Here is an 18,996-nt window from a genome sequence, read left to right on the forward strand (position 1 = left end):
CAGCAATGGTTTGGCGCAATAGAAAATCAAAATTGATTGGTGAATCTGCCTTCAAGACCTCTATGGATATAGACAATGGCAACGAAAGACATGCTATGATCGAAAGGTTTGATCATAAGGCAATGTCTGAAGTAGTTCCATGTCATGTTCCAAAAGAGTCAATTTGCTTTTATTGCTAAGAGAAAAGGGCATTGGAGACGAAGCTGCCCCATTTACCTAAGAGATCTAAGAGATGGGAGAGTCGAAACGTATGGCTCTAATATAGGTAAAATCCATTAACTAACTCTTTTAAGCTTCTATTTTAGATTCTTAATACATAATGTGATAAGATTGCAATTGATGTTTTGTAGGATCGAAGAAAAGAAAGGAAGCTTAAGGGAAGAAGTGAGCAGAATCTAACCGTGAAGGAATGGATTTTGATCGCATTTCTCGAAGATTAGATTCTTGAGCTACTACTTAGAGTTAGAATTAGATAGCTAAGAAAGATGTATTAGCATAGTTTTTCAATGAATTGCATTGTAAGGACAAAATTTTTCCGCAATAAAATAAATTTTGATTTTATATTATTTATTAATCATTGCAATGGCGTATGAAAAATTGATGTTTGAATGTTTCTATTATTAGCAATAATGGATTTGGTTCTTATTATGTTATTTATGGAAAGTCGAGAGTTTACCAAATAGGGAGAGTTTCTCATCGCCCAAGTTTCAATTGGACAGAAACTTGGAATCATGAAACTTGGTTGCACGACGAATGAGAAATTTCATATTTGAAAATTAGACTAATTCATTGACAAAGTGTCAAGTGAAGGACTAGGAGATCGAGCACACAAAGTTGCGTGTTAATCAAGTCCACCATAAGAGTAACAATGATATTCATCATGATTTACTAAAGGTTTAGTAAATATGATTATACTTACAAGATTAAGTGTAATTATGAATTGATTGAAAAAGTTTAAATCAATAGCAGAACGAATAAGAAGAATCAAGTAGGCAGAAAGATAAAAGTTTCTCCATTCTAAGAAGAAGGGAGAGTAGCTTTTATGCTTTATGATAGGTCTTAATGATTAAGAACCATATCTCAATTGATCCTCTAAGTGAGTCTTAGTACAATTGTATGTTTAAGAAGAGGAATCAAGGATTGTAGAAATGGTTAAATCAAGAAGTCTATCGTACATCATTCCAATAACAAGTCTTAAAGTTAAGATTGTGATAATGAGTGACAAGTATTAAAAAGGTTTATAACATTCATCAAATGTGGAGAGTTGTGATGTCTGGGATAAGACAAAGACCAACTAGGACCAATTTATGAAGTGTTTTGATAAAAGCTACACTAACTCTTGAATATTTTTTTGTCAAGAAATGTTTATTGACAAGAGAATCTTATATGTCAAGGAGTCAGTGGGAGTCTTAATGATCTTGAAAGGTTTCAAGAACAAATCAAATAAACCTTATCGATCATCACTAGCACACGAGTTGAGGTTTACAACATATCGTGTTGACATTATTTTGTTTTTGTGTCAATCCAATCGAGTTAATTATGCATGTGAGTCCTATGAGTTCTCATTTGAATGCATAAAAGGCAAGGACCTTGATCAATGGAAAGCACATTGATAAGAAAAGGTGAGATGCTTAACTACTTGGAAGACATGGTGGGCAACTGTGCTACCATAAGACAAGAAATCGAGATTAAGAAAGTTCGATCCATATGAGTTTGAATTTGTCGTAAACTTTGCTTTTGACAAATTCACATGGATAGGAACAAATACACCGTTTAAATCTAAGTGTCATAAGATTTCCTCCATGAAAATGATTGTGAGGAAATGCTTTCACTAAGAAAGATTTTAAGAAGATAGTGATTGTAAAATTGCATTCTCGAATTCGATTATGGTTACGGTATCCCTTTCCATAATTTGAATTGTGAGGTTTGACAATTGTTTACACACACATATGAACTATCTAAGGCAAAGGTGTATAAGTTCAAGAAGCCTTGATAAAAGATTATCAAAGCACTAAGTATTAGAAACATCAACTTAAGAAATTCAATAAGCATTGTTTTTCTGAAAGTTAAGCTGTTTCTGAATACATGTCAAAGCTAGTGGGAGCATAAGTGTTATGTTTTATAATAATCATCATGATAGTGGGAGCATAAATGTTATGATTGTATGATTATTAAGTCATGTATTGCAAGTTGGCAATATTAATTATAGAAAACAAGAGTTATACCTTGCAAAGTCGTAAGGGTTGTAAAGTTGTTTTGCTATAATTAAGGGAGAGAATATTATGCTTCATTTCAAATCTAAAGGCTTAGGTTGAGAAATGTTAATAAATTTAGTCAAAGGTACATAGTGTGTTCATAAAATTTCGATTATGATTACGACATTCCTCTTCACAATTCGAATTTTGAGAACATAGCAAATAAAACATTATGCGCTTCGGGTATAGGATCGATTGCAAATGCTTTAATATTTGACCATTCTAAAAATTTCCAAATGTCGAGCGCATTTAGAGGGAAACGGGACTAGAATTGGTTTTGACTAAAATAATTAAACAACTATCAAAGGACAATCCAAAGTTTGATGAGGATTGGTCGCTTGTGAGTAGTTGGAAGCATGGTATTGGATGGACCATATCGACATAGAAAAGATTCTATTAAGAATGAGTTGTCATATGGAAATTATGGAAATGTTTCCATATTGGATGGACCATATCGACATCATTACGAATAGATAAGATTCTATTAAGAATGAGTTGTCATATGGAAAATATGGAAACGTGTCCATATTGAGAATTGGATATTGAAAATCTATGACTAGATTGGAAACTTTTATGCAAAGGATGTTCAAAGGAATGTACTTTGAGTGAGAGACATCATATCTAAGGAATTGTCTTGTAACAATCTACAATAGAGAACTTTGTAATATCATTGGCAATAGTCTTTGTGACTTTGGTGCAGTGACATTACGAAAGGATCATTGCATAAAATGTTAGAATCTAGCATATTCTATAAGTGGCAAGAATTTGATATTCTTACACTTATGAAAAAGGATTTGGAGTTGTGAAATGAGAATGATTGGAAATGTGTTCAATTTGATCTATTTCACAAAAGTAAGAACAATAGGTAAACATTGTTTGCATGCTGAGAGCATGGACAAGTGTAATAATTCAAGTAAGAAGTTGATTACCCAAAACGACAAATAATGAGTAATCAATATGGTGATAAATAAAAGCGTTTTATTTATACTCAAAGGTTTGAGGCCATATGGGATTAGTATTATTCTTGTGTTTCACATTTGCATGTCTTGACTTCCAGAATAATTGAGTTTATTAAGAATAATCGAATTATTCGAACGGGCCACAGTCGTTCATATGTTGGAAGTAGATATGAATGAAGACTGTCGTGAATTGGTGTGTGGAATGTCTAAAAGAGTATTAGACATAAGCAAGTGTTTGCTGCAATGTTCATGAGTGCTTATGAACATGATTTGAGCATTGGATTAAACCCACGCTCACTTGGGTCACTCCATGAATTGTATCACGAGTGATTGGTGAGACGATAACATCTTATATTTTTGAAACCGAGATGTGTGAGTTGTATCTTGCAAATCGGTTGCACATTGATAATATGTAAACGGACTAGTAACTTGGTGTTATAAAACATATTGTTGTGTGTAATTCGGTGAGTGAGTGCAAGCAAGCATTGTATCAAAGTTTATCCGTTCCTTTTATCCAAAGTAGGATAAAAGCGATATCTTTGGGCCCCTCAATGATTTAGTGATGACAAACGTAAATGCTCGCCCGGGCTAGGGCTAATTTGATTTGTTCAATTAGTCAGTCGTCATAAATCGGAAATCGAGATATAGTACAAAGAGAATGATTTGAAATCATATCTCATATGATATCTAGAATGGAGGAATATATGATCCCTTATCTAAGGACACGCGTATCTGATATGATCAGAGTTGACAGCGGCTTTGGAAAGCTACGATTGCAGATCAGGATCTGAAGTCATACGCATAAAAGTTATTAGACTTATCCAAGTGGGAGATTGTTGGATTAGTGTCTAAGTCCATAACTATTTTGGTATGTACTTGACCCGATGGTGCATGGTCCTTTTGGGTTGCCTTCACCAAAGCAACTTGATAGGATGAATTATGGAGAGAAAGGATTAAATATGATTTATTATGAGAATAATATATTAAGGGAGAAATCATATTGTTTAATTAATATTAGTCAATAATTAATTGGTAATTAGATTTGTGACTAAAAGAGATTAATTAAACTTAAGGGACTGGAATTGTAATTATAAGATAATTATAATTTGGGCTATGGATCGCCTTATATTAAGGAGTGGACGAATTCTATGGGGAAGCCTATAAGAAATCGTCCAAGCCCTTAAGGAAAGGAATCCATGGGTTGCTTAGGGCTTAAGCATCCAAATTAAGATTTCCTTGTTAGATAACCCTAATAGCCTTACTATATATAAGACCCTTATGACCCAAAAACGTGGTGAAGCTTTCTTCTAGGGTTAGAACACGTTTTGGGCAGCCTCCATCCTCTCTCCTCTTCATCCTCTTGCTTATGGTGTTTGTGAACCATTAGAGGAGTGACAATTGTAACTCTAAGCTTTCTAAAGTCAATAGAAGAAGGATTTGGGATTGTTATTGTTATATAACAATCAAGGTATTATCTAAACCCATTCTTATGTTAATATGATTACTTGTATGCTAGAATTAGGGTTTATAGTCTTGGATAACTTGCATGTACAATAGAGAAACCTAGATCCAAGCATTAGGGTTTGTATGAGCACATAGGATGTTCTTAGGACCAAAACCCATCATCTATAGCATGCATCTCATCACCAAGTAAGAAAAACATAGTCATCTCTTCCATGTTTAGGAAACCTATTGCTTTATTTTGATTTATTTGACTATATTTTGTTGATATTTTGCAATGAACTTAGCTAAGTGACAATAAACTTCACAACAAACATTGGTTAGCAACTCAATAATTTCCATCACTTAAAGCAATTATAAATTTTTTAATTACATAATTGAAATGTAACACATATTTTGTATAAATATACTCAACTATAGTGCGTTTCTAGTGTTGGAATGGTTCCCTTCTCACTCAATTAATTTCTTATTTTGTTGCAGGTTTAGGATTCTCATGAAACAACACAAAAGGTAAAATTCAGTTTAATGAATACTTATCCAGAAATAAGTCTTTCAATAGCATCTTATTATTCCATTTAATTCAAAATAGTAGCATCACATTTTAGTCTCAACATGTACTTGAAAGGATGTATTCAAAATAGTAGCATCACATTTCTTTGTATAAGTGAATGAAAGTTGTATGTTACTATGTCCCAATAAACATTTCAGCATCTACTTTCAAAAATATAGTGGGGCCATTTTGTAATGTTTTTTATCCCGTCACGAATGAAAGTTAAATGTAACTATATGTGCATAACATTACATTTATGTGAGCATGTTGTTGTTTCAGATTAATTATTTATGCAACAACCATACGATGTAATTTCTTTAGTTTAATAATTTTTATATCTTAATTATGGGACTATTTAAATATGATTTGCATCACCTTTATAGGAGCCATAGGGATATTTGGATGCAATCCTGCTAAGGAGGAGACCATATTCATAACCAGCTTCATCAAAATGCGCTTCATTGGACTGATGTTTACTGGGTTTTTTTGCATATCTAAGAACAAAAATAGTAAAATAGGCCAATGTCTTCTCATTTTAATGTTTAGCTTTATGTAATTTGGATACTTTTTTCCGCAAAGGGCAATGTCCTTCATTTTTATTATTTCAAACATCAAAATTATAAAAGGGCGGATTGCAGAAAACAACAACATACTTAACTGTGGCTACCAATTAAGACAATCTACTATACATGTACACAAAAACAACACCTTCCAACCCCCGCAACGCGGGAAGAACGCATCTAGTTACAATAAATTTTATTGTTATACATTGAATATTTTTAAAAACATTAAAGTTATACAACCAAATAGATAGTATAATATTATAATAAATTGAAGTTTTCAAAATTATTAAGTTTCACAAGACAAAAGAATGAAATCTACAATATTATATTATAGAAAACAATTTAAACTGGAAGATATAATTAATTTTTGAATATATATATATATATATATATATATATATATATATATATATATATATATATATATAGGGCTAGGTTTAAATGTGGATAAATATTTATTGTGCGGACGTATGGACTGTGTTACTATGTGAGAATGACAAAGAAAATATGTGATTTGCTAATGTAGATACATTCAACCTTATATAAGTATTGTCATAAGCATGCATTCTCACTAATTAAATCGTGTATAAGGTTATTATATTTTTTTATTATTATTCTCATTATGTCAGAATGTTTATTGAATCGTATTAGTATTATGTAAGAATGAAATAAGTGAAAAATGATACGTGAAAACAAAAATGAATAAAAATTAGTAAAGATGCATCATAATGATGATAGTTGTGTAAGGTTGAACGTATTAACATTAGTAAACAATATAGTCTCTTAGTCATTCTCATAGAATAACATTGTCTACACGTCCGCACAATAGATGTCTAACCACATTATAACCTAGACTATATATATATATATATATATATATATATATATATATATATATATATATATAGGTTTCGTTGTAATACTAAAAGAAATAGAGATCTTAAGATGCAATCACAATCACATATTTGTCATTTGTCACTCTAGCGCACCAATGTACTGGCACAACATGAAAGTTATAATCATAAATGATTATCTAGCATCGCCCGTTTGTTTTTCACCTGCCACCTTCGCTACCACCACCACTACTACCACTAGTGCTACCTCTGACACCAACCGAACCTACCACCCCTACATCCGTCACCTATACCACTGCTACCTCTGCCGCCAGTACCTCCTCAGCTACTAACCACCATAATCATATATGATTACTTAATCTGCTAACAAACATATATGTATAATGATTGGGCATATATGTATAAACTTGTATAATCATATATGAGTATACCTCTCTGGCATATAATCATTTATGATTAGACATCCCGTTGCTACTTGTACGCTGAGACGTTAGAATGACAAATGAGAAATATATGACTGATGTTGAATCTCAGGATCTCTATTTCTTTTAGAATCGCAAGTGTATTATCCTCTCTCTCTCTCTATATATATATATATATATATATATATATATATATATATATATATATATATATATATATGTGAGTGTGTGTGTGTGTGTTTGTGTTTATGTATGTGTTATATTATTAACATAAGAATTTTTATTGAGTTGCAAATCACATTGAACATCTTAATATTTTTTGGAATATATAAAATAAGTAAAATCATTAATAACAATTATTATAAAAACAATTAATAATTTAAAAAATAAAAACTCCTAAAAGTAACAGCTTTGTTGGTTCTCTTCGTCTATTTTTGTAATTAATCTATTTGTTACTAGGTGTGAGACTCATATATTATATAGGTTAATTTAAAAAAATATTAAATATAAAAGTCAAAATATTTGAGAATTTTGAATTTATAAGAAAATACGAAAAATAATGATTTATTATAATGAAAATGTTTTTTATCTTTTAAATTTTAAAAAATAATTTAAATAAAGAAAAAAAAAACTAATGAGTCTTAATTTTTATTTTGGGAATTTTGAAATTAAAAAGTAAGTTTATTAGTGAAATTAATATTCATTTATTATTACATTTATTGCAATTATTACATTAAAATATTATATAGAATTTTAATAAAATAAAAAACTTATAAAATGACATGTGGAAAAAAAATTAATTCAAAATGACCACAAAATGATATTTAACAAATTGAATGAACGTGTGACACATGACAAAAAAAAATTATTTATTAGAAATGATTTATATTAATCGATGACGATTAATATAAATAATTTTAGATTAAATTGATATGTTGGTATTTTTATGAGAATCTTAATATATATTTTATATTTTTATGTAATAAATATATTTGCATAGTTTTTTCTCTTATGTTGTATACGAAATATTTTACAACATCACAAAATAGTAAATTAACTAAAAGATTGGTACTATAACTTAATTAGATTACTTGTCAACTTCCGCCTAAATACTACGTTTACTTTCAAGGGTTGTTAATAAACAAATGTTGTTAAAAGGGTTGTTAACTAATTTATCCTTCTCGTAGTACCCCTGATGTTGACCAAATAAAACATGTTTTATGTTAGAAAACACTAGCTGAATCATCAAATTCGAAGACCGAGTGGGCATTTCGGTCATTTAACTCCTACAACTTTAAGATGGTCGGACAAGCAAGCCATAAAGTGTCTCTCTCTCCCTATCATTCTCTCTCCTCTCTATCTCCAGGTCGTTGCTGGTTTTTGCCGATTGAAATATTTTAGAGAGAGAAGCAAGAAAAGGGTTTTGGGTTCCAGATAGCAACTTAATGTTCTAATAACACTAGGAGAGAGAAAGAGAGGGAGAGAGAGAGAGAGAGAGAGAGAGAGATATAGATAGATAAAGAGAGAGATGGGAAGCGATAAAAATAGCTTAGAAGTTTGTCTTTTTCATCTTTAGCATTCAATTCATGCTTGAATTTCTTTCAACACCCCACCCCCTCTAGAGACTTATCCGTACATGTATAGATGTGGGGGAGATTGGTAATTATACACATATGAGTTTTGAGAGAGGTGAAGACCATCGTCGTCATCATCAAAACCACCCTTCACCGCCACCTCAAGACCACCAAGAAAAGACCAAAAACCCTCCCTTTTTGACGAATATCATGGCTACCACCAACAAAGGCTATTCAAATACATCAACCAACACTTTCTTAGACCCACAACAACATCATCATCACCATCATCAGCAGCCTCATCACCAACTACAGTTTGTCCAGCATCAAGAACATCATCACCATGATAGCAATCAGATATCATTCGCTATGGTCAATCATTCCATGCCCTCGACCAATCCCACCACCACCAACGAAAATATCATGTGATCATTTGAAACCCTTTACTTTTCTTCTTTTCGATCATCGAATTTTACACATACGTGTATATATCACTAGTGGCTTTAATTAATGAGAGTGTTATACACCCTAGGAGCCTAGAAAAGCAAGAAAAGAGTAAACTTTTGTGTTTGTTTTTACATGTTCTAATTTTCCATTTGATTTTGTATTATGCAGGAGAAACGATGGCGGTGGGCCTTATGATTTGGCTGATTTAGATCAAGCACTTTTTCTCTACGGCGACCAAGGACAACCTGCTACTGGTGGTGATCCTTCTGCAGCACTGTCTTCTATCCAAGATCATCAAAGACGTGAGATCGATCATATCCTCTAAAATAAAACATATTCATCTATCTCTCTCTTCTTTCTCTCTCAAAAAAGTTTCTTTTTTTATCATAAGAAAAGCATGTTCTTCAGGGAATATGATCTGATGGTACTTGCTTTGACCAGATCCTTTCTTTGAAGAAACCAAAAGATCTTCTTAACCCTTCACTTATATAAAAACAACTTATGTTTACTTAATTTCCAAACAATATTCTTGTTTCAAACCTTTTTTGGTCCATCTGTTTCGTATAGAAGGTTTCTCGTTTCAAGATTCGGACCATAAACATGCACCAAGACAATCTTTGTCATCGTAACTCTTATTAATTATATATGTTCCACCAAGAATTTTTTTTCACTGTCGTAGATGAAAATTAATTAAAATTTAACAAAGATTTTATGTTTTTCTCGCTTCCTCTACTAATTTTTATAGTAATTATCAATAAAATACGAGCGAAATAATCAAATACCTTTTTTCCGAAACCGTCTATAACTTTTGTTGATTAATTCATGTTGTATCATTTCACCCCTATCAATTAAACTTATTTAAAAACAAAATATATTTAATTATTAATTGAAGATTCATTAGTATTGATAATGTTTGCAGAGGGTTCGGCATCGGGTATGAGACCTCCAACTTTGAACATCTTCCCTTCCCAACCGATGCATGTGGTAGACCCTTCGACCTCTACTACTAAGGTATCATTTTGCTAAACACAATAAAGATTGTTTCTTTTTTAAAATATAGTAGATTAATTGTTGATTGATCAAAATAATTTATTGAAAATGAATTTGTAATTGTGTATTTGGTAGGCTACTACTGGATTAGTTTCTCCATCAAGCAGTGGTTCAAGAAGACCATCGGAGCAGTCTATGGATAACATTGCCAACCACAAAAAGGATGCTCCTCCACCTGCCCCTCAATCCTCTAAAGCTATCAAGGTAACCATCCTTCTTAATTTGTCGTATTCTTTTTAGTGTTTATTTATCAACTTATACATCTTAAATTTCTTATCTTGTATACACAAAAGATATGGGTTTCAGTATACTTCTTCATCATATTTTGTATAATTATTAATTATACTTGATTCGTTTATTTTATTTTTACTGTTGATGTAGAACGAGGGAAACAAGAAAGGGCCTACAACTAGTTCAGATCAGAATCGCCCGAAAACACCCGATCCTAAGGTTCTCTATTATTGATTTTAATTTGTGATAAAGAATAAAATAATTTCAATACTAAAAATGTAAGAAATGAACCGTTTAACATGTTTGATCTTATTAAGCAGACATTGAGGAGACTTGCTCAGAATAGAGAGGCAGCAAGAAAAAGCAGGCTGAGAAAAAAGGTATGAAATTTATAAAAAAGAGAATCATTTTGTCTGTATACGTTTCACAAATGTTTGTTACACCTCGGTAATATAAATTAATCTTCCATGAATTTCCGTGCATCGTTTTGTGTTCCTTTTACAGGCTTATGTTCAGCAGCTAGAATCAAGCAGAATTAAACTTACCCAATTGGAACAAGAATTGCAAAGAGCTAGAGCTCAGGTGATTATATATTTCTTTAATTGTTTTCTCGAAAATAAATTCTACTTAAACGCATGGATTATACCTTTATGTATTTCTTTAATTTGTGTTTTTTTGTTTCTGTATTGTAATTTCAGGGGGTTTATCTTGGTAATGGCGGTGGTGTTCTTGGAGCTGATCAAGGTGTTCCTCTTGGCATGAGCAACATAAGCTCAGGTACGACAACAAAGTTAATTAAAAATGATCATCAATTACTGATTTACTAATTCGATCTTTGAAGGCTTGTTCATGACTTATGCCAAAAAAAACTTATAATAGATGCTGCAGTTTTTGACATGGAGTATGCAAGGTGGCTGGAGGACTATCATCGTCAAATGTGTGAGCTTCAAGCTGCAGTTCAAGAACACTTGCCAGAAAACGAGCTCCGAATCTATGTTGATAACTGCATAGCACGTATTGATGATGTGATGAATCTGAAGAGCATCGTTGCTAAATCTGATGTTTTCCACATCATCTCCGGAACCTGGAAAACTCCTGCTGAGCGATGCTTCATGTGGATTGGAGGGTTTCGACCATCTGAGCTCATCAAGGTTTAAACTTATCTCCATATATAAATACATACATACACATATCTATCTATACATACAAACACACACGAAAGCAAATAAGAACCCTAAATATAAAACACTAAAATGAGAGAGAAAGCATGGTACATGATCCTCAAAATGCCACAAGAATAGTCAAAAGTGTGAAAGTGTTGCAGTGAATCCTTCTAAAAGAGGACACTCTGGTCCCCAGTATGTGCAACCACACGTTTTATCGTGTTTGTGTTTGAGATATTTTAATTTATTTTTATTTAGGGAAAATGACTTAAAAGCCCAACGAAGTTTCCAAACCGTTTAAAAAACTCAAATTATGTTTTGTCTGTTCAAAAAAACCCAACAAACTTAACATTTTGTCTAAAAAGCCCAACTAAGTTACACTTTCCTGAAAGTCAAATAAGATAATCATATGATGTGGCTTATTACCGTATCGGAAAAATGACTTGTTAGACCAACGAAGTTTCCAAAACGTTTAAAAAACTCCAATCATGTTTTGACTGTTGAAAAAAAGCCCAACGAATTTAAGCAAAACAAAATTGGGATTTTCTGAACGGTTTAGAACTTTGTTGGACTTTTTAGACAAAATGTTAAGTTAGTTAGGTTTTTTTGAACAGACAAAACTTGATTGGGGTTTTTTGAATGGTTTGGAAACTTCGTTGGGCTTTTAAGTCATTTTCCCTTTTATTTAACTTGATATAAATGAGGTTACAAATTAAAATTTTAATATATTAATTATAAAATATATTTTTTACCAAATTAAACTAATCATCCTCTAGAGATTATAATGTATAAAATTTAAAACTTATTTAACTGAGAAAAGGTAAAAAAAAAAAAAAAAAAGGAAGTTATTATTTGGATAAAAAGGTAATGCTACATTTCACTATACTTATACTTCATATTGCATAAAGCATTTTGAATATTTAAAGATATATATTAGACATAACTGTTGGCATTCTTGTTTAGAAGCTAGAATATGTTTCTAATGCATTTGTTTAATAAAAAAAAAAAAAACACTATATAAGATAGATACAATAAGATAAATACATAGATGACACCACTGTCAAATCGACTTTGTAGTTGATAAATTTCTTATTAGAGAAGTCTATATAACAATGTATTAATAGATTTGTTGTTTATATTTCTCGGAATAACCATTGCAAGAATTTTTTAGAAAATTTTAAAATAAATAAGATTATCTATATAGTATTTTATCCCATTTCAAATATTAATGATCTATTTTTGTTGTTTCTCATTCAATTTTCAAACATCTTTTTAACAAATTATAATGAAAATTGTATATTCTAATCTTTTTGAATATTGTACAACTTTATCAACATAAACTATTATGTAAAAAAAATATTATGTGCAAATCACTGACTATCTAATTCGTAAAGAAAAAAATACAACATCTTTTAGTTTAAGTTGTTAAAAAAAATGGAACCGTGTTTTAAGTTCTAAATTTTTTAGAAACAATAAATTTTAAGTTTTGAATTATATTCATTAATAATTAACTGGAATAATATCTTTTATTTTTTTGTCAATTGGCTTCCTCAATATTTTTTTACAACTAGAATTTTAGAAATATTAGCAATAATCAAACAATTGCATTAAAATACATGTCAAAGTGAAATATTCTTTTTTATTGGATAAAACTGGCTTTATTTCATTAAAATATAGACATAGTTTATGAAAAACAATCTCTAATTTATGTGAAATAGCTATACCATAAGTAGAAAGGATGACAATAAATTGTAAGAAGAGTTGATATGATGAGATACTCCATGAAGTATAGGAAGCAGTTAATTTCCATGAGTACTGCAAGCTGTTGTTTGCTTGTACTTATACACACTCTGTTTGTGTGTGTGTGTGTGTAAAAGTGAAGGTGACACAGAGTGAATAATTACAATGATGACGAAGGGGTTTTTTTCCATTGTAGGATGAGTTAGGTATTATTCCAAACTGTGCTAAAAAGCCCATGTCTGTCACTACAACTTCTGCACTCTTGTGTGTTTTCTGTGTTGTGTCTGTATCCTCTCACTCTCTACATCTTTCCAAACAAAATATTTGGAAAGAGGAAATTGCATTTTCACAAATTTGTATCAGATTACTTCTCGTACTTGTACCTTTTGGATGGATATATGAATCCATCCTATAAGACATGGCCATTTGATTCCTTTTTAGAATACATAATAACTAATATATATATATATATATATATATATATATATATATATATATATATATATATATATATATATATATATATATACACATTTTTATTAATTATATATGAATACCAAATTGTTTATAAAGTTCTTTAATATATATCAACAAAATTAAAAGACCATATTGAATGTCACATAATAATTACTTGTTACCATGGTGCCTAAAATTTACTGTAGTAATTAATCCTAGCTTATTTTGGTTGTTGGAATTTTAATCTATAGATAATTCTTGGTCAAATCGAGCCATTAACTGAGCAACAACTAATGGCAATATGTGAAGTGCAACAAGCTACACAAGAAGCCGAAGAAGCGCTTTCACAAGGGCTCGATGCACTAAATCAATCTTTATCTGATACCATTGCTTCTGATGCTCTAAGTTCCCCTACAAACATGGCTAACTACATGGGTCAAATGGCTGCAGCCATGAACAAGCTCTCCACCCTAGAAAGTTTCGTTATACAGGTACACTATCTATCTATATATTTTCCAAGATATATAGTATCTATATATATAATTAATTATCACGGCAAAAAGTTGTTCTTTATATATATATATGATTATATAGTTCAAAGTGCAAAATATATGTGGGTCCATGGATGAGAATATGTTACTAACAGTCTTTGGTTAGGGAACCTACTCCAACAGATTATTAACCTGCTCCTTCGGTCCATCAATTATATGCGACTTTAAAATTAGATAAAATTAAATGAAATGGGAAACCCTAATTTTACAGTTGGCACATGTATTGATTCATTTGGTCCTATATCCACATCCCCCACATTGACTTGATTAAAATATCCAATCACTAATCATTGACAAAATATAAATCTTGAACTTTTACATATTGCTCAATTCATTAATTAAGAACGTACTTTCTCTTATGGTCTTAAATTTACTAGTTTTTTTCCTCTTCCTTTGTCAAAACTGCAGTTTTATGAAATCTGTATAAAGTTTGTATTAGAATGTCTTTTGACATCATCATCGTTATTATTAATATCATTAATTTCAATCCGACTGAATTCTCGATGAATGAAGAGTTAGGTTTTTCTAAAGATGGGTTTTAATTAATTATAGACAAATCATGTCCGAGGATGGTATGGAATTTTTTCGTTATCTTGTAACTTGATACTAAAAAATATAATATTTTTTTTATATTTAATAATTTTGTTTTGTATTAAATAGGCATTAATGTATATTAAAAAAAAAGAATATTAAAACATGTTAATGTAAACCAGTAACCACTATAAAGCCACTCTAAATATACTGATATGTAATTGCTAGTTAATTAAGATCTATAAATAATTTTTAACATAATTAACTAATACAAATTAAATATTTTAAATAAAAGAAAACTCACAAATTCGTTCATAACAATTTGTGTAATATTCATGTCAATTGTCAACCTATTGATTTTCTATTCAAATTCTAAAATTTAAATTTTCAAATTTAATTACACTAAATTAATAACATTTAAATAAAAAATAAAATATAGATTATAAAAAGATATAATTTCACATATTTATAATGAGCTGTCTACTTATATAATTAAACTACCTGATTCGATTTGTAATTATTACTACTTTTTATAGCAACTGTAATAATTGTAGTTGAATAGTTGATTGAGATTTAAGAACAGAAAACAGAATACGAATCATGAGACATGGCATGCATGAATATGAGATAAAGGGTAATTTGCTTGACCTAGTTTTGGAAAAGGGGCATGGTGATCGTTGTGTTTAAAGAGAGTGGAGTGGACCCAAAAAAAACAAACATCCCCAATCCCCATCATTGGATATCCGAAAGCCCATATTTACATGATGTCATTTTCAGTATCATTTGATTTTCACCAACAAATTAGACCATCCCCACACTAAACCCTATAATAAAAAAGTACAACTACTTCAATAACATCAAAACCAACTTCCATATATATGTTTTTGTACTTTATAACTAATTTGTTTTTTTTTTTTTTTTACCTTTTTAATTTAAAAAAAAAAATTATAACGATAGATTATAATTCCAATAAATATAGATTTAAGATCATATCTAGAAGAAACATATCATTTTATCGATATGATCAATTGGTTCAATAGCTTCAATTTTTATCTCACTATCGTCTCAATAGTGGTTATCTAATGATATTACCATCCTTCAAAAACAATTGTGATTATGAACATGGTATTAACTTTTTAATAGAGTGTTTTAAAATAATAATAAAAAAAATTGTTTCGTTTGGTTTTGTTTTTTTTTTTTTTTTTTTTCTGTTTTATTTATTTATTTATTATTATTTTTTTGAGAAAACTCATAATTTTTTATATTGTAGATGTTCTTAAAATTACAACATGACGCTACTAGTTCCAAAAGCTACATTTACTTTTACTATCAACCCTTCTCTTTTTTGGATATAATTTTTAGTTTACGATACTATGGGGCGTGTGTGCTGCAAGCGTGTGAAGATTTCTAGTTTTTAGCTTTTAGCAAAAAGATCGATTTAAACAAAAAAAAAAGTTTCGTTTGAGATTACCAATGTTTAACTTTTAGTTTAAAAAAAATAAACTTCAAATCAAAAGCTACTTCATGTGTCATTGAAGAAAAGTCTATTGAGTTTTTTAAGTCGTGTTTGGCAAAACTAGTTGGTAGCTGATAGCTAGTAGTTTGACGCCGTAGCTTTTATTTATTATATAAGACTATGTTAGACATACTAGTTGAAAAACTAGTTGTTAGCTGAAAAAATAACTAATAGCTAAAAACGTAGTTGTGAAATAAAAGTTATTTAATAGCTGATAAAAAATAATATTTTCTAAAACTAGCTGAAAAATATAAAATAACATAAAATCAAATTTAAAAAGATTTATTTCTATAATTAATTAAAAGGTATATTTAATTTTTTTAAAAAACTCATAAAAGCTAGTCTAAGTAGCTTTTAAAAAAAACTAGTTTATAAGCTACTTGTTGGCTTGCCAAATATGATAACTTAAAAAACTTTAAAAAATAAGCTAATTGTGGCGCGCCAAACACAGTCTAAGTATTTGACAAATGTAAATGAAAGCTTTTGAAATGTGTAAATTTATGTAAAAGAACAATTGTTTCAAACAGATAAACATATAAATATATTTTTAAGGTCAATTTTGGAAATTAATTCAAAATGCTCAATACTTTTTTTTAAACGCGACATGAAGAGTTTTTATATTTCAAACGTTTTATTTAAATTAAAAATCTAAAATTTCATACGGCCAAACGAAACCTTTTTTTTTAAATTGAACGTTTTGCAAAACATGTCTTAATCCATTTTCAGAATAACCTTTAAAAATATATTTATATATTTATCTATTAAACAAGTTGTCATTTTAGGTAATTTTATACATTTTTAAAGCACCAACTATTTTTACAAAGCGTTCATATAACAAATAAAAACTTTAATTTCTAGCTATCAGCTCCTAGTTAATTTTGTGAAACTCGTCTTATATATATAGTATCGGTTTTTGGCAGCTTTTTATAAATCTTTTTGTAGTTTTTTTATTAACGGAAAATCATTTCTATTATTTCTGTAGTAAATATACCCCTTAAACACAGGAGATAGAATCAAATGTTTGTTAAATAAATTGATGTTTGTGCTGTTCAAAAAATATAAAATTTGGTGTTTCTATCCATTTGTGTTTCTGCAAACTCTTTCTGCCCTTAATTAGTTTCTTAGAATTTTTTTATAGCAAAGTTGGTTCCTCTAACATATTTGATGGCACGTAGCCAGCAATGGGTCACGTATTAATAAAATGAAATTCATAAACTAATATCCATAAACTTAAGGTTTGTCTGACTTTATTTGCTACATATTAAACAACTTACCCTGTCAATTCAATGAGAAATGATAAGTTGATCTATCAATTTACAGCATATCTTCTCTTTTTCCACTACATATTATACCATTTATTTATTTAAATATTTTATGCAGATTAGATGAAGGGAGGTAATAGTTTAATAACAATATTTTATTTGACTACTGTTGTAGGCCTTATGCTAATGACATGTTATTCTAGTTGTATAAATTATGTTTTGCAATTTCCTTATTTTACATCAACTCAATATACAATTACCTACTTTCAATATCTAGAATAACTACCAAAGATTGAAGTTATGTCCAAAAACTTGCCACCCATATCCAGCTAAGCGAAGAAAAACTCACAATATTTTCCATGTTCCATTAGCAACTTCACACACAAACAGATATGATCAAGAAAATTCATAATCATCTAAAAGAAATATATATATTGAAAATGATTATATAAATATTTGAGCTCATTTGATAATGTGACCATGCACTCACTATGACAAATTGACAATGTCTCTCTTGTAAAATGTCAACGCATTACTTTGTAAGATAATAATATCAGGCTTACTTATGCTACATGAAAATGACATTCAAGAATGAAAGTTCTAATTTATTTAATTCATCAGCTTCTTCAAACTAAATGTGATTAAAGACTAACTACAACTAATACCTTAATTACAGGCTGATAATTTGCGACGCCAGACAATTCATCATGTACTCCAACTCCTGACAACCCGCCAGGCAGCCAGGAGTTTGCTAGCAGTGGCTGAGCACTTCCATCGCCTTCGCTCTCTCAGCTCTCTTTGGGTGGCACGCCCCCGACAAGATTAGGAGAAAAAAAGCAACCCATCGATCTTGTCTTTCAGTTGGTTCTAGTTTTTTTCTTTCTTTTTCCCCCTTTTTTTTTTAAGTACTTTATGATGTTTTTTTTGTTCACTTTGCATCCTTTATCTAGAGAGATGTATAGATAGACAGAAGTCCCGTAACTAGATTTTAAAAATATGGAAGTATATGTTGTAGACTGCTCTCTCTGCTGCGATTTTAACCTCTTCTGCTGCAATGGGGACGTGCTATTTGCTTTTATAACTTGCACAGTTTATATTTAATCAACCCCTGTAGCAAGTCAAACCAAGTTTTTAAAGGTCAAAGTTGTTTTGGAACAAGAAATAACAATAGCAATGTGCACGATAGTCCCATTGCGTTTCTAGGAAGTGAGTTGCATGCATGGTAATCCTTCATCAATAATATTCTCGAAATTTATCCAAGTAAAAAGGACATCTTGTCATTTTTGAGGAAGTGGGTGCTCTTGAAACGAAAATTGCACCCGTGTTTTAGAGGTTGTTGGCTTGTTGCTATACTAGCCATCCATCTTTGTTTTTTGAACAACAAAGAGAAATTACATTAAGGGTATCGAGC

The 18,996-nt window shown here is 30.2% G+C and overlaps 1 protein-coding gene across 2 annotated transcripts; it reads left to right on the top strand.

The window, feature by feature from the left end:
- Nucleotides 1-8,396: 8,396 nt before the first annotated feature.
- LOC111878614 (bZIP transcription factor TGA10) lies at nt 8,397-18,602 on the top strand. 2 transcript variants are annotated; one of them, XM_023875125.3, is made up of 11 exons: nt 8,397-9,063; nt 9,254-9,387; nt 10,005-10,096; nt 10,211-10,339; nt 10,517-10,585; nt 10,687-10,746; nt 10,871-10,948; nt 11,065-11,143; nt 11,255-11,517; nt 13,977-14,216; nt 18,262-18,602. In XM_023875125.3, exons 1-11 carry the CDS (start codon nt 8,738-8,740, stop codon nt 18,409-18,411), a joined length of 1,620 nt encoding a protein of 539 aa, XP_023730893.1. In that variant the 5' UTR covers nt 8,397-8,737; the 3' UTR covers nt 18,412-18,602. The 2 variants fall into 2 exon arrangements, with proteins under 2 accessions (XP_023730893.1, XP_023730892.1); XM_023875124.3 differs by having other exon boundaries at nt 8,398-9,063; nt 11,246-11,517.
- The last annotated feature ends 394 nt before the right edge of the window (nt 18,603-18,996 follow it).

This window comes from Lactuca sativa, chromosome 9, assembly GCF_002870075.4.
Source record: "Lactuca sativa cultivar Salinas chromosome 9, Lsat_Salinas_v11, whole genome shotgun sequence".
Taxonomy (NCBI): domain Eukaryota; kingdom Viridiplantae; phylum Streptophyta; class Magnoliopsida; order Asterales; family Asteraceae; genus Lactuca; species Lactuca sativa.